The sequence below is a fragment of the Nyctereutes procyonoides genome, unplaced genomic scaffold (genome assembly GCF_905146905.1).
Source record: "Nyctereutes procyonoides isolate TBG_1078 unplaced genomic scaffold, NYPRO_anot_genome, whole genome shotgun sequence".
NCBI classification, from domain to species: Eukaryota; Metazoa; Chordata; class Mammalia; order Carnivora; family Canidae; genus Nyctereutes; species Nyctereutes procyonoides.
The window spans coordinates 44158865-44176191 of NW_026575030.1; the positions used below are offsets into that span (position 1 = coordinate 44158865).

A 17327-nucleotide genomic window follows, 5' to 3' on the forward strand; every position below is an offset into this window, starting at 1 on the left:
ACTCCCTTTAGAAACTGCTGGTAACTTGATGGGATGAGCACTGGGTGTTATACTATGTGTTGGCAAGTCGAACTTCAATAAAAACAAATTAAAAAGAAAATGAAAAAAAAAAAAAGAAAGAAAGAAAAAGAAACTGCTGGTAAGTAAGGAGTCTCCCAGGCTCCGGCCCCAGCCCATCCTGCAGGCTCCGGAAGGTCTCTCGAAGGGGGCCTTCTAAGGTTCGGGGCCAGGATCTGCAACCCAGGATGAAAATGTGCATGGGGCGGGGGGGGGGGGGGGGTCTCTGGCTATCCTTCTGACCCCTTAGACCTCAGCCTCCAGCCCTAATTTGGCTTCTCCCGGGGGTTGACTGGACGGACAGCCGACCAGAAGTGGTACGTGACCAGAGAGCCTCTTATCTCCGCCTTCGCATCCTCAGCACCCGGCTCCCGGGTTTGGGGGCCCGCCCTCCTGGGGAGGCGCACCCTCTTATCTCCCCGGCGCGCCCCTGCAGGCGGCGGGCAGCCGGACCGCAGCTCCCAGCATCTCCCGCCTCCCATCGGCCGGACTACAGCTCCCAGCAGCCCCCGCCTCCCATCGGCCGGACTACAGCTCCCAGCAGCCCCCGCCTCCCATCGGCCTCCCCCGCCTCCCAGCAGCAGCCCACAGCTCCCAGCAGCCGGACCGCAGCTCCCAGCATCTCCCGCCTCCCATCGGCCTCCCCCGCCTCCCAGCAGCCGGACCACAGCTCCCAGCAGCCGGACTACAGCTCCCAGCAGCCCCCGCCTCCCAGCGGCCGGACTACAGCTCCCAGCAGCCCCCGCCTCCCATCGGCCGCCGGGGCGGAGCAGCCGCGGCTCTTCTGCGCCCCAGGTCGCGTTTGCAGGCGCGGGTGCCGACTTGGGCCCCGGCAGCTCGGGCACCGACCCCGGGACGCGGCCGCGGGCAGCATGGCCTTGCGCCTGGGCGGGCTGAGCGCGGGCTCGTGCTGGCGGGCGGCGCGGGGCGGCGGCGGCGGCGGGCTGAGCGCCGGGCCCGGGAGCCGCGCGGCGGGACGCACCTGCCGGCCGCCGGGCGCCGCGGGCCGGGAGCCGAGCCGGGGCCTGGGGCTCAGCCCGGCGGCGAGAGGAGGCCCCCGGCCGGGCACCGGGCTGAGCGGGGCGCTGGCGGGGCTGGCGGGGCTGGCGGGGCTGGCGGCCGCCGCCTTCGGGCACGCGGAGCGGGCGGAGGCGGAGCCCAGGAGCCCGGGGGCGCGGAGCCGGTCGCCGGGGAGGCGGCAGGACGACGACGACGACGACGACGACGAGCTGGGCCGCCGCTGCCGCTGCTTCATGGCGCCGCCGGTGACCGCCCTGCGCGAGCTGCGGGCCAGGCCGGGCGACATGAAGACCAGGATGGAGCTGCTGGTGCTGGAGACGCAGGCGCAGGTGTGCCGGGCGCTGGCGCAGGTGGACGGCGGCGCCCGCTTCTCCGTGGACCGCTGGGAGAGGAAGGAAGGTGAGCGGCCCGGCGGGGGCGGGGGGCGGCCTGACGCCGCGGGTGACACGGGCCGTCCGCCGAGGGTGCGCCAGGCCCTGAGCCCCGCGTCCCCGCCCCGGTCCCCGTCCCCGTCCGTCCTCGGCCCCTGAGCCCCGCGTCCCCGCCCCGGTCCCCGTCCCCGTCCGTCCGCGGCCCCTGAGCCCCGCGTCCCCGCCCCGGTCCCCGTCCCCGTCCGTCCTCGGCCCCTGAGCCCCGCGTCCCCGCCCCGGTCCCCGTCCCCGTCCGTCCGCGGCCCCTGAGCCCCGCGTCCCCGCCCCGGTCCCCGTCCCCGTCCGTCCTCGGCCCCTGAGCCCTGCGTCCCCGCCCCGGTCCCCGTCCCCGTCCGTCCGCGGCCCGCGGCCCCGCCCCGTCCCCGTCCCCGTCCGTCCTCGGCCCCTGAGCCCCGCGTCCCCGCCCCGGTCCCCGTCCCCGTCCGTCCGCGGCCCCGAGCCCCGCGTCCCCGCCCCGGTCCCCGTCCCCGTCCGTCCGCGGCCCCTGAGACCCGCGTCCCCGCCCCGGTCCCCGTCCCCGTCCGTCCGCGGCCCCGCGTCCCCGCCCCGGTCCCCGTCCCCGTCCGTCCTCGGCCCCTGAGCCCCGCGTCCCCGCCCCGGTCCCCGTCCCCGTCCGTCCGCGGTCCCTGAGCCCGCGTCCCCGTCCCGTCCCCTGAGCCCCGCGTCCCGCCCGGTCCCCGTCCCCGTCCATGCCCTGACCCGCGTCCCCGCCCGGTCCCCGTCCGTCCGCAGCCCGCATCCCCGCCCCCGGTCCCCGTCCCGGTCCCCGTCCGTCCGCCGCCCCTGAGCCCCGCCCCCGGGCGGCGCGGTTGACGGCGGTCCCCTCGGAGTCCTAGGGTCATCTTCAGCCGCGGAGCCTGCGTGTCCGAGTTGTCCTTGAGCAGCGGCCCTCCCCCGACTCCCGTCTTCCCCGTCTCCCCCGTTTCTCGGGCGCATTCACCCTTTCTCCTCCTGGAGGAAACGTGAGGTTGCCTCCTGCCCGGCCCGGACTCCAGCCCGCGGCGACCTTGTGTCCCTGCGTCTTGTTCTCAAGGGGCGCGAGGACCGCTTGCGTGTCCCTAGCTCTGCCTGCACCGCCACGTTTCCTACTGGGAACATCTTTCCTTCCAACGGCCAGAAAACTTCAGTGTTAAAGCCCAGTTGTTCAGATGAGTGGTTGTCAGCAGGAGGGGGGAGGGGAGCGGGCAGAATGACCCAGGGGAGCGGGGGTGGCGGTGCAAACTCTGTTATGAAGTAACTCATGAGAATGTAACGCACAGCTTGGGGGCTATAGTCAAAAATACCGTATTGCGTGTTTTAAGGTTGCTAAGGGAGTAGAGCTTGAAAATTCTCGTTGTAAGGAAAAAATTTTGTAATTCTGTGATGACCCAAGTAGGCTTATTTTGCAACATATACAAACATTTAAATCATTGCATCAAAAAAAATAAAACATTGCGTCATACGCCTGACACTAATATATGTCAATAATACTTTAATAAAGAAAACCCCAGTTTTTAGAGAATCATGTATTCATGACCTTGTTATTGCCTGTGGAGTGGAAACCCCACATCTTGGTCATAAATTTGAGGAATTCCTGACTTCTTAGCCAGGAATACTACGGCCGCTTCTCCTCAGCGGACTTTGAGCTGTGAAACCGCCACATTTATATTAAACGAGGCTAAATGTGGTCTTCAAAGTGTTTTCCATCCTGTACTGTAATGTCTGAACCAGACAAGCTCAAGTACTAGAATAGCTACTGCGGTCTTCAGAAGTTACTGAATTTTTGGTGTGCCTCTGTTTCTCATTAATGAAATGAGATTAGAAATAATATATGAAGGTATTATCAGGTTGGATGTATATGAAGTGCTTAAAATACTGTCTGATGCATAGAAAGACGAATTGTTGGGCCCGCTTGCCAGCTGTGTGATCTTATCTGTGATAAGGTGTTTTATCTTTCTGGACCTCATTTTCTCGTTTGAAATGTGCAGGGGCCGGGTAGTTTGCACTGGGTCATCTTATGTCCCATCCAGCTTTAAAAATTCTTAAAAACAAAACAAGGCAAACAGGTACCTCCATAAAACAGTTGGCTTGATGGTAACTCTAATGTTTAAAAAACAAACCAGCTATTAAGCATAAAGCTCAGATACTTAAATATTAATGTGTATCTTATTCAGTTTAAGGTTCCCAATCCCTGAAGAGTTCAAATAGCTACCGTTTTTTTAATTGCCTGTAAGCAGAATTAAATGGTAAACGACACACTGAGAAAAAAACATTTGAAATAATAGGGAGCTCTTAAATTCTATAATAGAATACCCCTCAAATATACCCATGCCTGTTTTTAACCTCAGCCTCCTGTCATATATCATAACCAATGCATGCCATTTTGAACAGTAGTTGAAGGGAAGATATGTGATTCTTTTTTTTTTTTTTTTTTAAGATTTTATTTATTCACGAGAGGCACAGAGAGGTGGAGACACAGGCAGAGGGAGAAGCAGGCTCCATGCAGGGAGCCGAAGGCAGAGGCTCAACCACTGAGGCACCCAGGCGTCCCTTTCCTGTGTTTTATTTTAGTTGTAGAAGAAATCTTCAGTTTAGTGATGTGGGGAAGGTGTAGTTTTTGCCCCCTCTCAGTAACATTGTCTTCAAGCTAAGCTGATTACCTGATTTTATTGTATTTAAAAATTATACATATACTGATGTTATAGAAGATTTGGAGAAGAGGAAGATAACTCCTCATCCCACCACCTTCATGCAAGGGTTGTATTTGATTTTTTTATACCCTTATGCTCTCTCCTCGTTTTCTGTTTCTATACCCAGGAGGTGGTGGCATCAGCTGTGTACTTCAAGATGGGCATGTTTTTGAAAAGGCTGGGGTGAGCATTTCTGTTGTTCATGGGAATCTTTCTGAGGAAGCAGCAAAACAAATGAGAAGCCGAGGAAAAAATCTGAAGACTAAAGATGGTAAATCAGTCTCCATAGCCTATCACAGTCCCTACAAACCTTTTTTTTCCCTTCACAAGTTTTATTTGTAAAATAAATAGTGCTTCTGTAAAAAAACAAAACAAAACAAAACAAAAAACCCATTTGGGTGCATATACCAGAGAAGCATGTTCACATTTACTTTTTAAAAATTGGTTTTGTAAAAGACATAAAAGCAACTCTTGAAAATTGCTCCAGAAACTATGTTGGAGTTAATCAAGCCTGCTGGTTGAGTGCGGCTCACTTCATGTTTTACTTTCCAGGTAAATTGCCATTTTCAGCTATGGGCGTGAGCTCTGTTATCCACCCCAAGAATCCTCATGCGCCTACTATCCATTTCAACTACAGATACTTTGAAGTAGAAGAAGCTGACGGTAAGCATCCCTGGAGCTGTGCAAAATATTGTGCAAAATGTGTGTTTTAAAACAAGGCAGAGGGTATAATCTAAATGTGAGAAAGAATATATAAATCTTTTTTTTTTTTTTAAAGATTTTATTTATTCATGAGAGACACAGAAAGAGGGGCAGAGACACACAGGCAGAGGGAGAAGCAGGCTCCATGCAGGGAGCCCAATGCGGGACTCAATCCTGGGACCTGAGCGGAAGGCAGACGTTCCACCACTAGGTGGAGTCACTCGGTGCCCCAGAATACATAAATCTTAACTAGGTTTTTCCAGGAGGCATATGAAGCCTTACTCCTTGGCTAGTGCAATGGATTGTACACTAAAGGTGAAAAGAGAAAATAGTATTGGCTGGGCTGTGACTTCCCCATATTTCCTCCAACAAAGAAGGAATGATTTAAGGAATATCAAATTCAGAGTGCACACAGGGTTCTTTGGACAAGAAAAGAAATCCTCAGGAAGTCCAAAGGAAAACCTTATGTACAAGGTTATTATGAAATGGAGGACTTGCTTTTGGAAAAAGTCTTCCATGTGCGTTGCTTCACTAGTCCCCAGCATACTGTCTGTGGGCTTACGATGGGGTGGAGCCTATTATGGTGCCTATCGTGGACGTGTAGTTCCAGCCCCGGTCTCTCTAGGCTGGGCCAGGTGTGTCTGCCCAGCAGAGCATCCATGCGGTGCCACTCTGGGGCTCTTGGTGTCTCTGCAGTGATGGCATTTAAAGGCCAGGTATTTAACTTGCATTTTGAAGACATTCCGTTCTGTTCAACCTTTTCATGGTAGAAGTCAATCACTGGTACTGGCAGTCTGTCAACCCAGCTGAGCACATGAAATAGTTATTCTCAGATGTCAAGTTGTGTCCGTCTGCAAGTGTTTCCTGGAGTAAGGGGCAGGGCAGTGGTTTTTAATTCAGGCAACATCAGAATCTCCAGGGGTGTTTTTTATAAACCGTAGATGCTTGGGCCAGAGATTTTGCTTGTTTTTTGCTTGTTTGTTCTTTAAACTGTGACCTAGCAGAGGCATTTAACGCTCTTCATGTGATTCTGATACGCAGCCAGACTCGAGATCTACTGCCTGGCCCACCCACATGGTGTTTCCTCATTCACTGCCATGCATGTCCTTCCCCTGTCTGGTTCTACTCTCTCATTTTTTAATTTCCTACTTCTCTTTCTGCTTTTACCTTTTCTTTCCTGCCTAGGCTTTCCTGGGCATTCAGAGCTAAATTTAGTTAAATACTTTTTGATTGTCCCCCATTTCATGTTTAATAAACGAATCTGATAAACTCACTTTGCAGATACAAGTAGTGTGCTGCCTCTCACAGTCCAGCGTCTGCATGAGAATCTCATGCCTTGGTTTTGTAGGTAACAAGCAGTGGTGGTTTGGCGGTGGGTGTGACCTTACTCCAACATACTTGAACCAAGAGGATGCTGTCCATTTTCACAGAACTCTGAAGGAGGCCTGTGACCAGCATGGTCCTGATCTCTACCCTAAATTTAAAAAATGGTAGGTAAAGGTATTGTCAATACATCTAAAATACATTTCATTCCTTCCTTTTGTAGATCCTAAAGGCAACTACCGTGTTGCCTTTTTCAGCTTATGAAGGTAGATCTGTTTTCTTTGTCCATTTAGAAGTGGGATACCCATTTGAAGCGGTCTTACTAAGTTATTTACTTAGAAATATTTGAATGTCTGTAATAAAAATTGGGTAGCAGCGTATTTTTGACTGCAAAATAATTTAGGATAGAAATTTTAATGTGATCTATGCCTGAGAATTAGAGGCTTTTTAATCCTGGGGTAGGATATCCGCTCCTCCTCCCAGTTGAGAACTGTTGTTGCCATGGGAACATTAGGACTTGGAGGGGGTTGGAGAACTATTAGGGAGCGATGCAAATATACCAGATGCTTTGGGCAAGGAGAAGAGTGGGATTGGACACTGTGTTAAAGAAACTCGAATGATAAATGAAAGGGAAACAAATGTGTTGTGAGGAGATCCAGGATATTTGGTAGATGTGAAATGGAGTCCAGACATTAATTGTTTGGAATAAGAGTAAAGTACCCAACCTGCTTAGAGATAATTGGCATTCCTCAAAAAGGAGGGGGAGAAGAGGTTTTGGTGTTTTTTGTTTGTTTGGGTGGGGGTAGTTTTGCTTGGCTTTTAGAGCTAATAATTGTGGAATCTTGATATTATTTATGTAAGATACAGAGTCCAGCTTTAAGACTCTCAGAAAAGGTATATTCTCTTTTCCATCGATATTACCACTGTTAATTGCATAGTGGTGGGAGCATAGAGACATGGTGGAGGGTTGGTTTTTTTTTTTGTTTTGTTTTTTTCTCTCTCACAAATCAGAATCCTTCCAGGAAGAGGACTGGTATAGGTGACATTGGGTGACATTTTTTGGTTTCCTCTTATTGCTATTATTGAGATGATTCCATCTGGGTGATATTAGTTACTAAGATATCGAGGATGCAGGCTAGTTAAAAATAAGCTTTCAGTATAAGTATGTAGCAAATTTCTTAATTTCATAATTTCATGGAGATTTTGAATTAGGGTGATTTGGTTAATAAAGCTGATTTCACAACCTTACTCAGGATGTACTTCAACTATGTTAATAAGATGTGCATGGAGGGCCACCTGGGTGGCTTAGTGGTTGAGCATCTGCCTTCAGCTCAGGTCGTGATCCTGGGATCCGGGATCGAGTCCCACATTGGGCTCCCCGCAGGCAGCCTGCTTCTCCCTCTTCCTGTGTCTCTGCCTGTCCCTGTGTCTCTCATGAATAAATAAATAAAATCTTGAAAAAAAAAAAAAAGATGTACATGGAAAGGAAGGCCAACAAATCAGTCAAGGTGAATCATACCAGTGTATCAGCTCTAGGGATTTGCAGCTACTACCTTTTTTTTTTTTTTTTTTTTTTAAGCTGGAAGGCTATTTTTTTTTTTTAATTAAGGCTATTTTTAATAGAACCTTTTAAATGGCTTTTAGTTTTTGTTTGTACAGGTTTTTCTATTTACAGATCATTATTCTTCTAGAGATCATCTAACAAGCTATTTCGACACTGTAAACTATTCTACAAATTTAGCATTTAGGAAATAATTTTTAGGAAACCCGCTCTAGTAGGCACAGTGAGGGGGAAGACTCGACCAGATGGATAGTTTGCTGTGTGGGCTCACGGGGTAACCTTTCATATGTCTGTAGGTGTTCTCTGAACGGCTCCTGTGCCAGCCCCTCCCTCAGTCATGCGTGCTATAGAGCCCTCACTCTATTGCTGAAGAGGTCTTAGAGATTATTTACTGTACCTTTCTTTGGTGAATAAAGATCTGACTCAGGAGCCGAAGGGTTGGTTCCCAGACACAGACCTGGTTGGTGGTGTTGGTAGAGGATTCCTGTCCAGCCTCTTGGAGAAGCAGCAGTGCTGCCGAAGGCAGTCACATCACTTGTTTTAAGAAATACGCTATTAATACTGGACTCTTTGTTTCTTTTTTATTAAAGTTTTTAGAGTTCCATATCCTCTCCATAGATATGTGTTAAATTCCCTACTTGCATTGCACATAAAAGCACAAGCATTTTCTACATGGGCGCTAACTTGGGGGAAATCTGTCTAAAGCCCTAGTGTCATTTCAGAGTTGGAGGAAAAGTAAGGCCACAGTGTGGGCGCTAGTCAAGGATAGCGCCCAAAGCTGGAATGCTCACATTGATCCTTGACATGGCTTTGCTGTGTTTTCCAGGTGTGATGACTACTTTTTTATAGTCCATCGTGGGGAGAGAAGGGGCATCGGGGGCATCTTTTTTGATGACCTTGACTCTCCATCCAAGGAGGAAGTGTTTCGGTTTGTGCAGAGCTGCGCCCAGGCTGTTGTTCCTTCTTATATTCCTCTTGTGAAAAAGCACCACAATGACTCTTTCACGCCCCAGGAGAAGCTATGGCAGCAGCTCCGGAGAGGACGGTGAGTGAGCAACAGGAGAATACATCGTCTCATTGCATGACTGCTGGGGGAAGTGGGGCAGCAGGAGTCATAGTGGCTGGTGTGTTGTCTTGGGCAGTTACTTCATTAGAGGTGTATTAATACTATCCTGAGCTGCTTTTTATAGCTAGATGAATGTTAAATGCACATTAAAAATTGTGTGGAACGGTTTTATAAAAAGGGCAAAGTTGGGGCTCCTGGGTGGTTGAGCCTCTGCCTTTGCCTCAAATCATGATCTCGGGGTCCTGGAATCGAGCCCCGACACCTCCATCGGGCTCCCTGCTCAGTGGGGAGCCTGCTTCTCCCTCTGCTCCCCCACTCCCCTCAATGTTCATGTGTGAGCACACACTCTCTCTCAAATAAATAAAACGTTAAAAAAAAGGCAAAATTTATTTCATTGTACGTTAGAGACTCATAGCAGCCATGTAGTGGTACTTGCTGAATTTAATTCGGCTGATTCCTTTGGGCCTTCTAGCAGTGCCTTCCAGCCTTATGCCAAGATATGGGCATCATTTAATGTTTTTGCTGCATTGTAAATTTGGATTCCCACACGTTTCTATTCATCTTTAAGATTTCATGGAGGTCATTATAATGGACATAGTCATCTCAGAGATCATTTATACTTAATGGTAAGACTTACTAATTTAGAGAGTCCTTTCTGTGTGCCAGCCAAAACGTAGACGGTTGGCAGCTAGTCTTTACACAGCTGTGAGACGGGTCTGATTATCATCATTTTACAGATGATAAAATTTATTCTGAGAAAAGTAAGTCTCTTGCCCAAGATAACACAACTAGGAAATAAAAGACCCCAGATGTGGAAGCAGGTCACCGTGACTGGCAGTCCTTCCCATATGTGAAGGACGTTACGCAGCTGAAGCAGGTCTGTATGTCTTACCAGATAGTCACCTTAGCCGCCCTTCTCTGTGCGCTGAGCTTGGTGAGCTAAGTTGGGTGACCACGTTGACATCATCTGCACCCAGGGTATACTTGCGCATTCGGCTCCAGGTGAGCCACTCTGCTAGCTCACGTCAGTCCTCATTGCGATCTTACTGCGTGTGAGTTCTGGTCCCTAGCTGTAACACGGAGTTTCTCATGTGTGTAATTCTGTCTCAGGCAAATAATAGTTCCAGTACTTAAGAAGGTAAGGCTAGTCCCTGAAAAGGCCAACTTAGGTAATGTTTCAAGTTTAAAGGTAAGTATTTGTGTTTATTCTTTCTTACAGCTGCCTCTGTTATCTGGTCATTATTTAGAAACTTGGGGAGAATGGCAGTGATTACGTTTTCTTGTTAGAAGTTCTTAATGCATCTGTTTGGGCCTTTTTTTTTTTTTGTCTCCTGATTTTTCAACTATACCTTTACTATTCCTTCCTTTTTTCACTTGATATTTATTATACTATCCCTCTAGGTAGGCACTATCCTAGTGACAAAGATGTGCATAACATGCATCTGGAAAAGAAGCTCCCAGTTTAGTGGGGAAGGTGTGCCTGAGAGGATAATTTAAAACTCTGTGCTGTTTTATTTCTTAAATCCCACATGTAAATGAAATCATAGGGTATTTATCTTTCTCTGACTTATTTCACTTAGCCTTACACCCTGGAGCTTCATCCATGTTGTTACAAATGGCAAGATCTCATTCTTTTTTTATGGCTGAGTAATCTGTGCAGTGTAAGAAACAAATGAACAAATAAAAAAGAAACAAACTAGACTCAAATACAGAGAACAAATTAGTGCTTACCAGCTGGGAGGTGGGTGGGAGATGTGAAATAGGGTGAAGGGGATTAAGAGTACACTTTTGGCGATAAACTCAGAGTAGTGTACAGAACTGTTGAATCATCATATTGTACACCTGAAACTAATATAACAATTATACGTCAATAAATATCCAATGAAAATCTACAAAAAAAAAAACCTCAGGAAAATGCAGTGTTCTAGTTTTCATAGGATTTCATGTGCAAAGCGGACAGATTCTGTGAATACTAATTAGACGAAGCCTTAAAACTTCTAAGACGTAGGAATAACGTTTTGTGTCCTTGCTGGTGTTTCCCACAGAGAACCTCCTTCTACCACCTTTATCAGTAGGTTTTAAGAGGGCAGTAAACTCTGGGATTTAAGATAACCCAGCCCTTCACTGCGGTTGTCAGCATTGCCTTCACCTCCTTCCACGCGGCGCTCAGAGCCCTGTCTGTATCTGCGCGGGCTCCGCTGCCTCCTGCCCCAAATAGGAGCTGCCCTTGCCCAGGTCAGGCTGCTTCTCTTTGGACTTTAGTCTCTTACTGGGTAATTTCTTTTAGTCTCTTATCCACTTACTACTGTTCTCTCCCCAGACCTTGAACTTCAGTCTTAGAGTCGTCTTCTCCATAGGAGAACAGAAACTAAGGATTTTTTTTAATTTTAATTTTTTTAAAGTATGTCTGTCGATCAGTCAATTGATGAATTGATCTATCTGTTAGTAATCTCTACACCCAACATGGGGCTCAAACTCACAATCCTTAGGCTGAGTCTAAGCCAGCCGGGCGCCCCAGAAACTAAAGATCTTTAACCTTGTTGTATTTTAAGAAAGGGAAACAGCATAAAATTTGGGTATCTGTTAAGTTGAAGGGAATGGCTAAGGTTCATGGTTTTCAGGCACCTCAGGATGAAGTGTATCTGGAAGGATCAGAAAGATCAGATCTAAGTGAAACCTAGTAGGAGTCAGAGAGGCATTTTTCACTCAAGAAAGGAGAGCAGTACAGGGATCCTCCCAGAAAATTCATTTAGGGAGTCCCTTGCAAGCAGACTAGGGTATCACAGCCATCCCTTGAGTATCATGTTTCAGAAAGGCAGCGTCCGGGGTGAACAAGGTGGCCGAGAGACCGAAATTCTTTTCCATGGTCTTAGGAAGAAATTAAGACATTTTGCTTATCTTTCAAAACAAGTAGAAGAAGGTATTAGTTATTGATGCACACAATTCAATCTGTGATGAATCAATACTGAGGACTAGAAGGGGATCCATGGATATAATTTCTTTACATTTCCTCAGGGCTTTTGGCAAGTTTCTACACAGAAGAGTATTTTCTAAAAATTTAAGTACTGCGGGATTCTAGAGGCTATTTTCCACCAGGTGTCATTAAAGCCTGTGCAGTGGGCAAACAGACTGTCTGAGGGAAGTGGAGACCAAGAGAACAGCTTGTGAATGAGTTGAAAATGATCTGAAAGGGCACTGTTCACTGAATTTTCAGCTCTGTCGGTCATTTTACATTTATATGAGTAGTAAAAATTATCTTTGAAGTTTAATGACCTTTTACAAAAAATCCCGTGAGGTCAAAGGCAGTCAGAGATTTTGAAGCCAGACAGAGTTTAGATCTGACACTGTGGCAGTTAATGGAAAATAAATGTATTGAACCAAGTTTTAGGTTGATGCTAAAGACGTCTTTCTTAGCAAAATAAAAGCGCTGCAGCTCAACCACTGCTTATTGTTATGGTTGCCACGAATCTGCCGGAAGACTGAATTATATCACTGCTCATCAGCGCTGTTAACGTACTTTAAGAAAGGAAGTATCTAGAATATATTAGTAATTGTTACTCAATTCCTGTCAGCTGTACTTGGCCTTCCGATTACGACAGTTCTTACCATCTTAGTGCGTGGAAGTTACAGGTGGTGAAAAGTCTTCTGAAACATCTCAGACCTTGGGGCAAGGCCAGAGACAGCTGTTCTGTCCTGACGGAGGTGCCATTTCTTTCTCTTGATTGTTTTCATGCTTTGCAGGTGTCAGCCCCGTGTCCACTCTGTTTACTTACTGGAAAACAACCTCCTTGTTTGGTAACTGCTCTGTGTTGGCGCCGAATCTATATCGTATTGTTCGTTGGGTAGAATGCCTTTATTTATGCCTGTCCATGGAGAAGGCTTAGCTGGCTGCAGCCTGGGGCTCCTCTGTTCCAGCCGACGGGGGGGGAGGACGGCCGGGGGCATGGGCACCCCCACCCCCTGGGAGTGTCCTGCACGCGCTAATCTGCAGAAAGATTTTACTCAAGTGGCCCTACTGTTATTTGTTGTCTTTGTGGCAGGTATGTAGAATTTAACCTGCTGTATGATCGGGGGACAAAGTTTGGCCTCTTCACTCCGGGATCCAGGATCGAAAGCATCTTGATGTCTTTACCTCTAACTGCACGGTAAGAATAACTCATCATGGTAATTATTCCTCCGGTCTTAGTCGGCTGAGCCCCGCAAAACACAAACACTGACACTACACGTCTTACCTAAAGACTTCAGTGGTTTGACTTTGCTGACTTTATGATAAAATCATAGTCATATAATAAGGAAAATAATATTTTTTGTTTTTTTTAAAGTCAGGATGGATGATGTGACTTTGTGGGTGACGGCCGGGAAAGGATAGAGGGAGTGAGAACATAAGGTGGATGGCGGCATCTAGGGGCCCAGAGCGACCTTGCTGACCTGGTAATTTTCTAGGAAGAGCTATGGGCAAAGCAAATTCATTCGAGCACATCAGGTTTTTCAACTTTATTTCATTAGAAATTGTTACATTTGTGAGGAAAAGTCTTGCTCTCCAGTGTGAAGCATCAAGCTTACTTGAAAGTATGAGGGAGTGTTGCTTTTGCTTGGCATCCTCTTTGTGCTTTACGTGCTGCTGTGGTGAGCTTCCGTAAAGGCTAACTGAACCTATGGGGGAATTTTTTACTTTTTGACTAGACTTCATGCCCAGTGTGGCACCTGATGTGGGGCTCGAACTCACAACCCTGAGGTCAAGACTGGAGCTGAGATCAAGGGTCGGATGCCAAACTGCCTGAACCACCCAGGCAGCCCAATGAGGGGAATTTCAAAGACAGATCTATTTATGTTGGTGCTATTGGGTTGACTTTTGGGCTATAAGAACATGAGAATGGGAGCACCTGGGTGACCCAGTTGGCTAAGCAGCTGCCTTGGGCTCAGGTCATGATCCCAGGGTCCTGGGATCCAGCCCTGGGACAGGCTCCCTGCTCAGTGGGGAGTCTGCTTCTCCCTCTCTCCTTTCCCCTCCCCCTGCGCTCTCTTTCTCTCGAACAAATAAAATCTTAAAAAAAAGATACAGAATGATGTGTGTACACGATGAAATAGAAAAGATCAGGAAAAAAAGGAAAAACTACACAACTTGTTTTATAAGAGCTAGAATCTTCTTTTCTCTGTGAGTGTAAATGTCCAAATAAGAAGACTGCTGGGTGGCACCGAGGAAGGCCTGGCTTCTTTCTGCCGCGCAGATCTGTCCTGGTTAGGTTAGTACCCTGTATGGTTGTGACTGCCTTCAGAATGACGTTGGCTCTGTGCTCGTACGACTGTTGTTGGGATCACATGTCCTTAGCTGAAAGCTCATGCACATCCCTGCTAGGCGTTCCTGCCTCCCTGGAGACGAGACGTGAATTAAAAGTAGAGATAAGGTTTTAAGGTCTCCAGTTTTCTTCCTGGTTACTACCGGCCCCTACTTATAAGGTATTTTCTTAGCTGCAGGTATGGATGGATTATACATCAATCCCTTGCCCATCTGAACAGTTAACATGACAGGTCACTTTTAGCTTCTTAGAGTCTATAGCAAGGGTGCACAAACTTCAGGCTGCAAGTGAATCCAAGACCACTTGTGATGTGATCTTATTTTATATAATTTACAGACCTTGAGCTAAGAATGAATTTTACATTTTTAGAAGATTATTAAAAACAGGAAAGACTATGCGAGAGACTGCAGCCCCACAAAGCCTAAACTAAAGTCATCTATTTTGTGATCCTGGATAGGACAAGTTTGCTAACCCTTGGTCTAAACCAGTGTCTGCCAGACTTCATTCTACAGCTCAGCCATTTCGACTATATTTGTATATTCTCTGAAGTATTATTTACCTAAATTTTACATCCTTTTTCTGACAGAAATTTTTTTTAGAGATTTATTTATTTATTTACGATAGACACACACAGAGAGAGAGAGAGAGAGAGAGAGAGAGAGAGAGGCAGAGGCAGAGACAGAGACACAGGCAGAGGGAGAAGCAGGCTCCATGCCAGGAGCCCAATGTGGGACTCGATCCCGGGACTCCAGGATCATGCCCTGGGCCAAAGGCAGGTGCCAAACCACTGAACCACCCAGGGATCCCCATTTCTGACAGAATTTATTTAAAAAGGCAAACCAATATCATTGCCTTAAATAGAAAGTAACACATTAAAATAAATGCATAAGTATTTGCACATGAGTCATCAGAGGTTCTCCATTGTATGAAACTCTGGTTTATGGTGGAAGTGTATTTTGACTCTGGATATTAATATTAGCCAAAGTATGCTCCGGAATTATTAAAATGCTTTCTTTAACAGCAAATGTTTTTAAAAAGGCTGGTGAGTAAAAGGCATATTAGGTACATTGGAGACAAGGTATAAGAATTTTTTTACTCTTAGAATTTTTTTCATTTATTTTCAGTAAGGAGGTATGTGGATTGCTCATTATAACTTTTATTACTATTATTACATCTTTTGCTTTTGTTTTGGACCTGTTTAGATGGGAGTACATGCATTCACCCCCAGAGAACTCCAAAGAAGCAGAAATTCTAGAAGTTCTGCGCCATCCGAGAGACTGGGTGGATTGATGCACGCGGAGTGGCCTTCCTGGGGCTTGGGGGACACAGAACGTGTGCTGGCGGCGTTGCCACTGTGTGGCAGTTAATAACCTGTGTCCTGGAGCTCCAGTCTTCGCTCCGTGGTCTGCTTCCTGGGCAGATGCCGACATGTGTTTTAAGTACCACAAGTTTCCATTGGAAGCTGCGGTGACAGGTGGTGAGATGGCAGCTTGTCAGAGTCCGTTGGTTGATACGAAACTCATTTATACTTTTAGGATCATTTTATATGACTAGTTTACAAAATATGAAGTTGAGTTTCTAAGTGTTGAGTTAAGGGACTCTAAATATAGTGTCAGGAAACTTCTCGTGCTGTTGCCATTTCACGTATTTTTTAAAGTTTTAGTTTCTGCCACAAAAATCTGTTGCGGGATAGATTTTATTTTCCATTCAGTGAAGTTAAGACTTAATTTTAGAAAGCAGCTTGAAAGGAAGGTAAAATTTTTACTTTGTTGTGACTGAAGCTTCGTTGAACATGATCTTTATATATCATGATATTGTAAAATGCTCATTTTTATGATATTTAGGAGCACTTGAAATTTTCTTAATCTCTGCATGTGTTACAATTCAGTGATTGTAGTTATTAACTCTGAAGTAATATCACTGTCACTTAAATAAGGGACATCTAAGATGTGATTCTGAATTTTGAAGAACTATAATTTGTAATGTTGGATTCTCCGCGCTTTTGAATGTGAAAGCTTATAACCCTGGAGTCTGATATTTATAATTTCCTATTCCAGACTTTTCTATATGGAAGTTTAAGAACAATCCTGGGGATATGAGTTAGGAAGTGTTTCTCATTTAGGAAATGAGAATTATTTTCCTTCGTTATTTAAAGTCAACTAGTGCGAGAAGCAGGTAGATGTTTAATAAATATATTTCTTTGTAAGATGGACTAAAATCATCCTCTTTTTAAATTAGAGATTCCATAGCTCTTTGCTCTTAAGAGAAAACCACAACAGAATTCTTAATGGGGCTTCTTTGTTCATCTAATATGAGTGTTTTTTTTTTTTTTTTTTTTTAGTGTATCTTATTTTACCTGATCTATTGAAATTTAGGAGGAATAGTTTCTTCCTACATATTATTAAGCATTATCTTGGAATATGTTAAATGTATGTGATTTATGTGTGTGACTTTTTAGGGCTGGAAAGTGTATGAACTCTTCAACCATCTTACAACAGATCCTCTGATAAATTTTATTATGAAATATAGCTAAGATATGTTTGTATTTTTAATTTTTTTAAGGATACCCGATGTAAGGAAGTTAAATATTCTGTAGTACTATAAAACCATCGTTCCTCATTTTTAGGTATTTTACCCCCAAAAAATGTTTTGCACTCAGATTTCTAGAGCAGCTTTACTCACGTTTCCAAAACTTGGAAACAACAGAAATGCCTGTTAACAGATGACTGGATAAGCAAATGATGATACATCAATATGTGAAAATACTAGTCATCGGTGAAAAGCAACAACTACTTGGGCAGACAGCAAGATGGCATTATGCCAAGTGAAAGAAGCCAGACACAAAAGAGAACTCCCTGTATGAGTACACTATGTGAAAACCTAGAAAAGCCAAAATTCAAACAAAAGAAAGTGCGTCAGTGGTTGCCAGGGCTAGAACTGGGGAATTGGTTTTGGAAGGGAACAAGAGAATATTTGAAGGGGATGGAAATGTTCTGTATATTGATTGTGGCAGTGATTACTAGGCTGTTCACGTTTATCAAAACTCATCGACCGTCACACTTGAAATCATGGAATTTTATCGTATGTATGATTTATACTTTAATAAAGCTGATAAATAAAAAAACATAGGCACGTAGGAACAAATGGTTGAATAAACCTGTTTACTTTTTACAACAAAAAGTCTCTTATATAGATCTGCTA

The 17327-nt window shown here is 46.0% G+C and overlaps 1 protein-coding gene across 1 annotated transcript; it reads left to right on the forward strand.

Annotated features, from left to right (window-relative positions):
- The first annotated feature begins 837 nt into the window (after positions 1-837).
- Positions 838-17252, forward strand: CPOX (coproporphyrinogen oxidase). The gene is made up of 7 exons (XM_055316370.1): positions 838-1476; positions 4305-4448; positions 4730-4840; positions 6228-6369; positions 8590-8808; positions 12870-12974; positions 15329-17252. The coding sequence occupies exons 1-7, from the start codon at positions 930-932 to the stop codon at positions 15414-15416; spliced, it is 1356 nt and encodes a 451-aa protein (XP_055172345.1). The 5' UTR covers positions 838-929; the 3' UTR covers positions 15417-17252.
- Positions 17253-17327: the final 75 nt, after the last annotated feature.

Bases quoted from the DNA above. Each gene is read 5' to 3' on its own strand.
- CPOX (XM_055316370.1), top strand. From the start codon at position 930: ATGGCCTTGCGCCTGGGCGGGCTGAGCGCGGGCTCGTGCTGGCGGGCG. The intron at 8,809-12,869 runs GTGAGTGAGCAA...TCTTTGTGGCAG, and splicing joins CAGCAGCTCCGGAGAGGACG to GTATGTAGAATTTAACCTGC. The intron at 12,975-15,328 runs GTAAGAATAACT...GGACCTGTTTAG, and splicing joins TCTTTACCTCTAACTGCACG to ATGGGAGTACATGCATTCAC.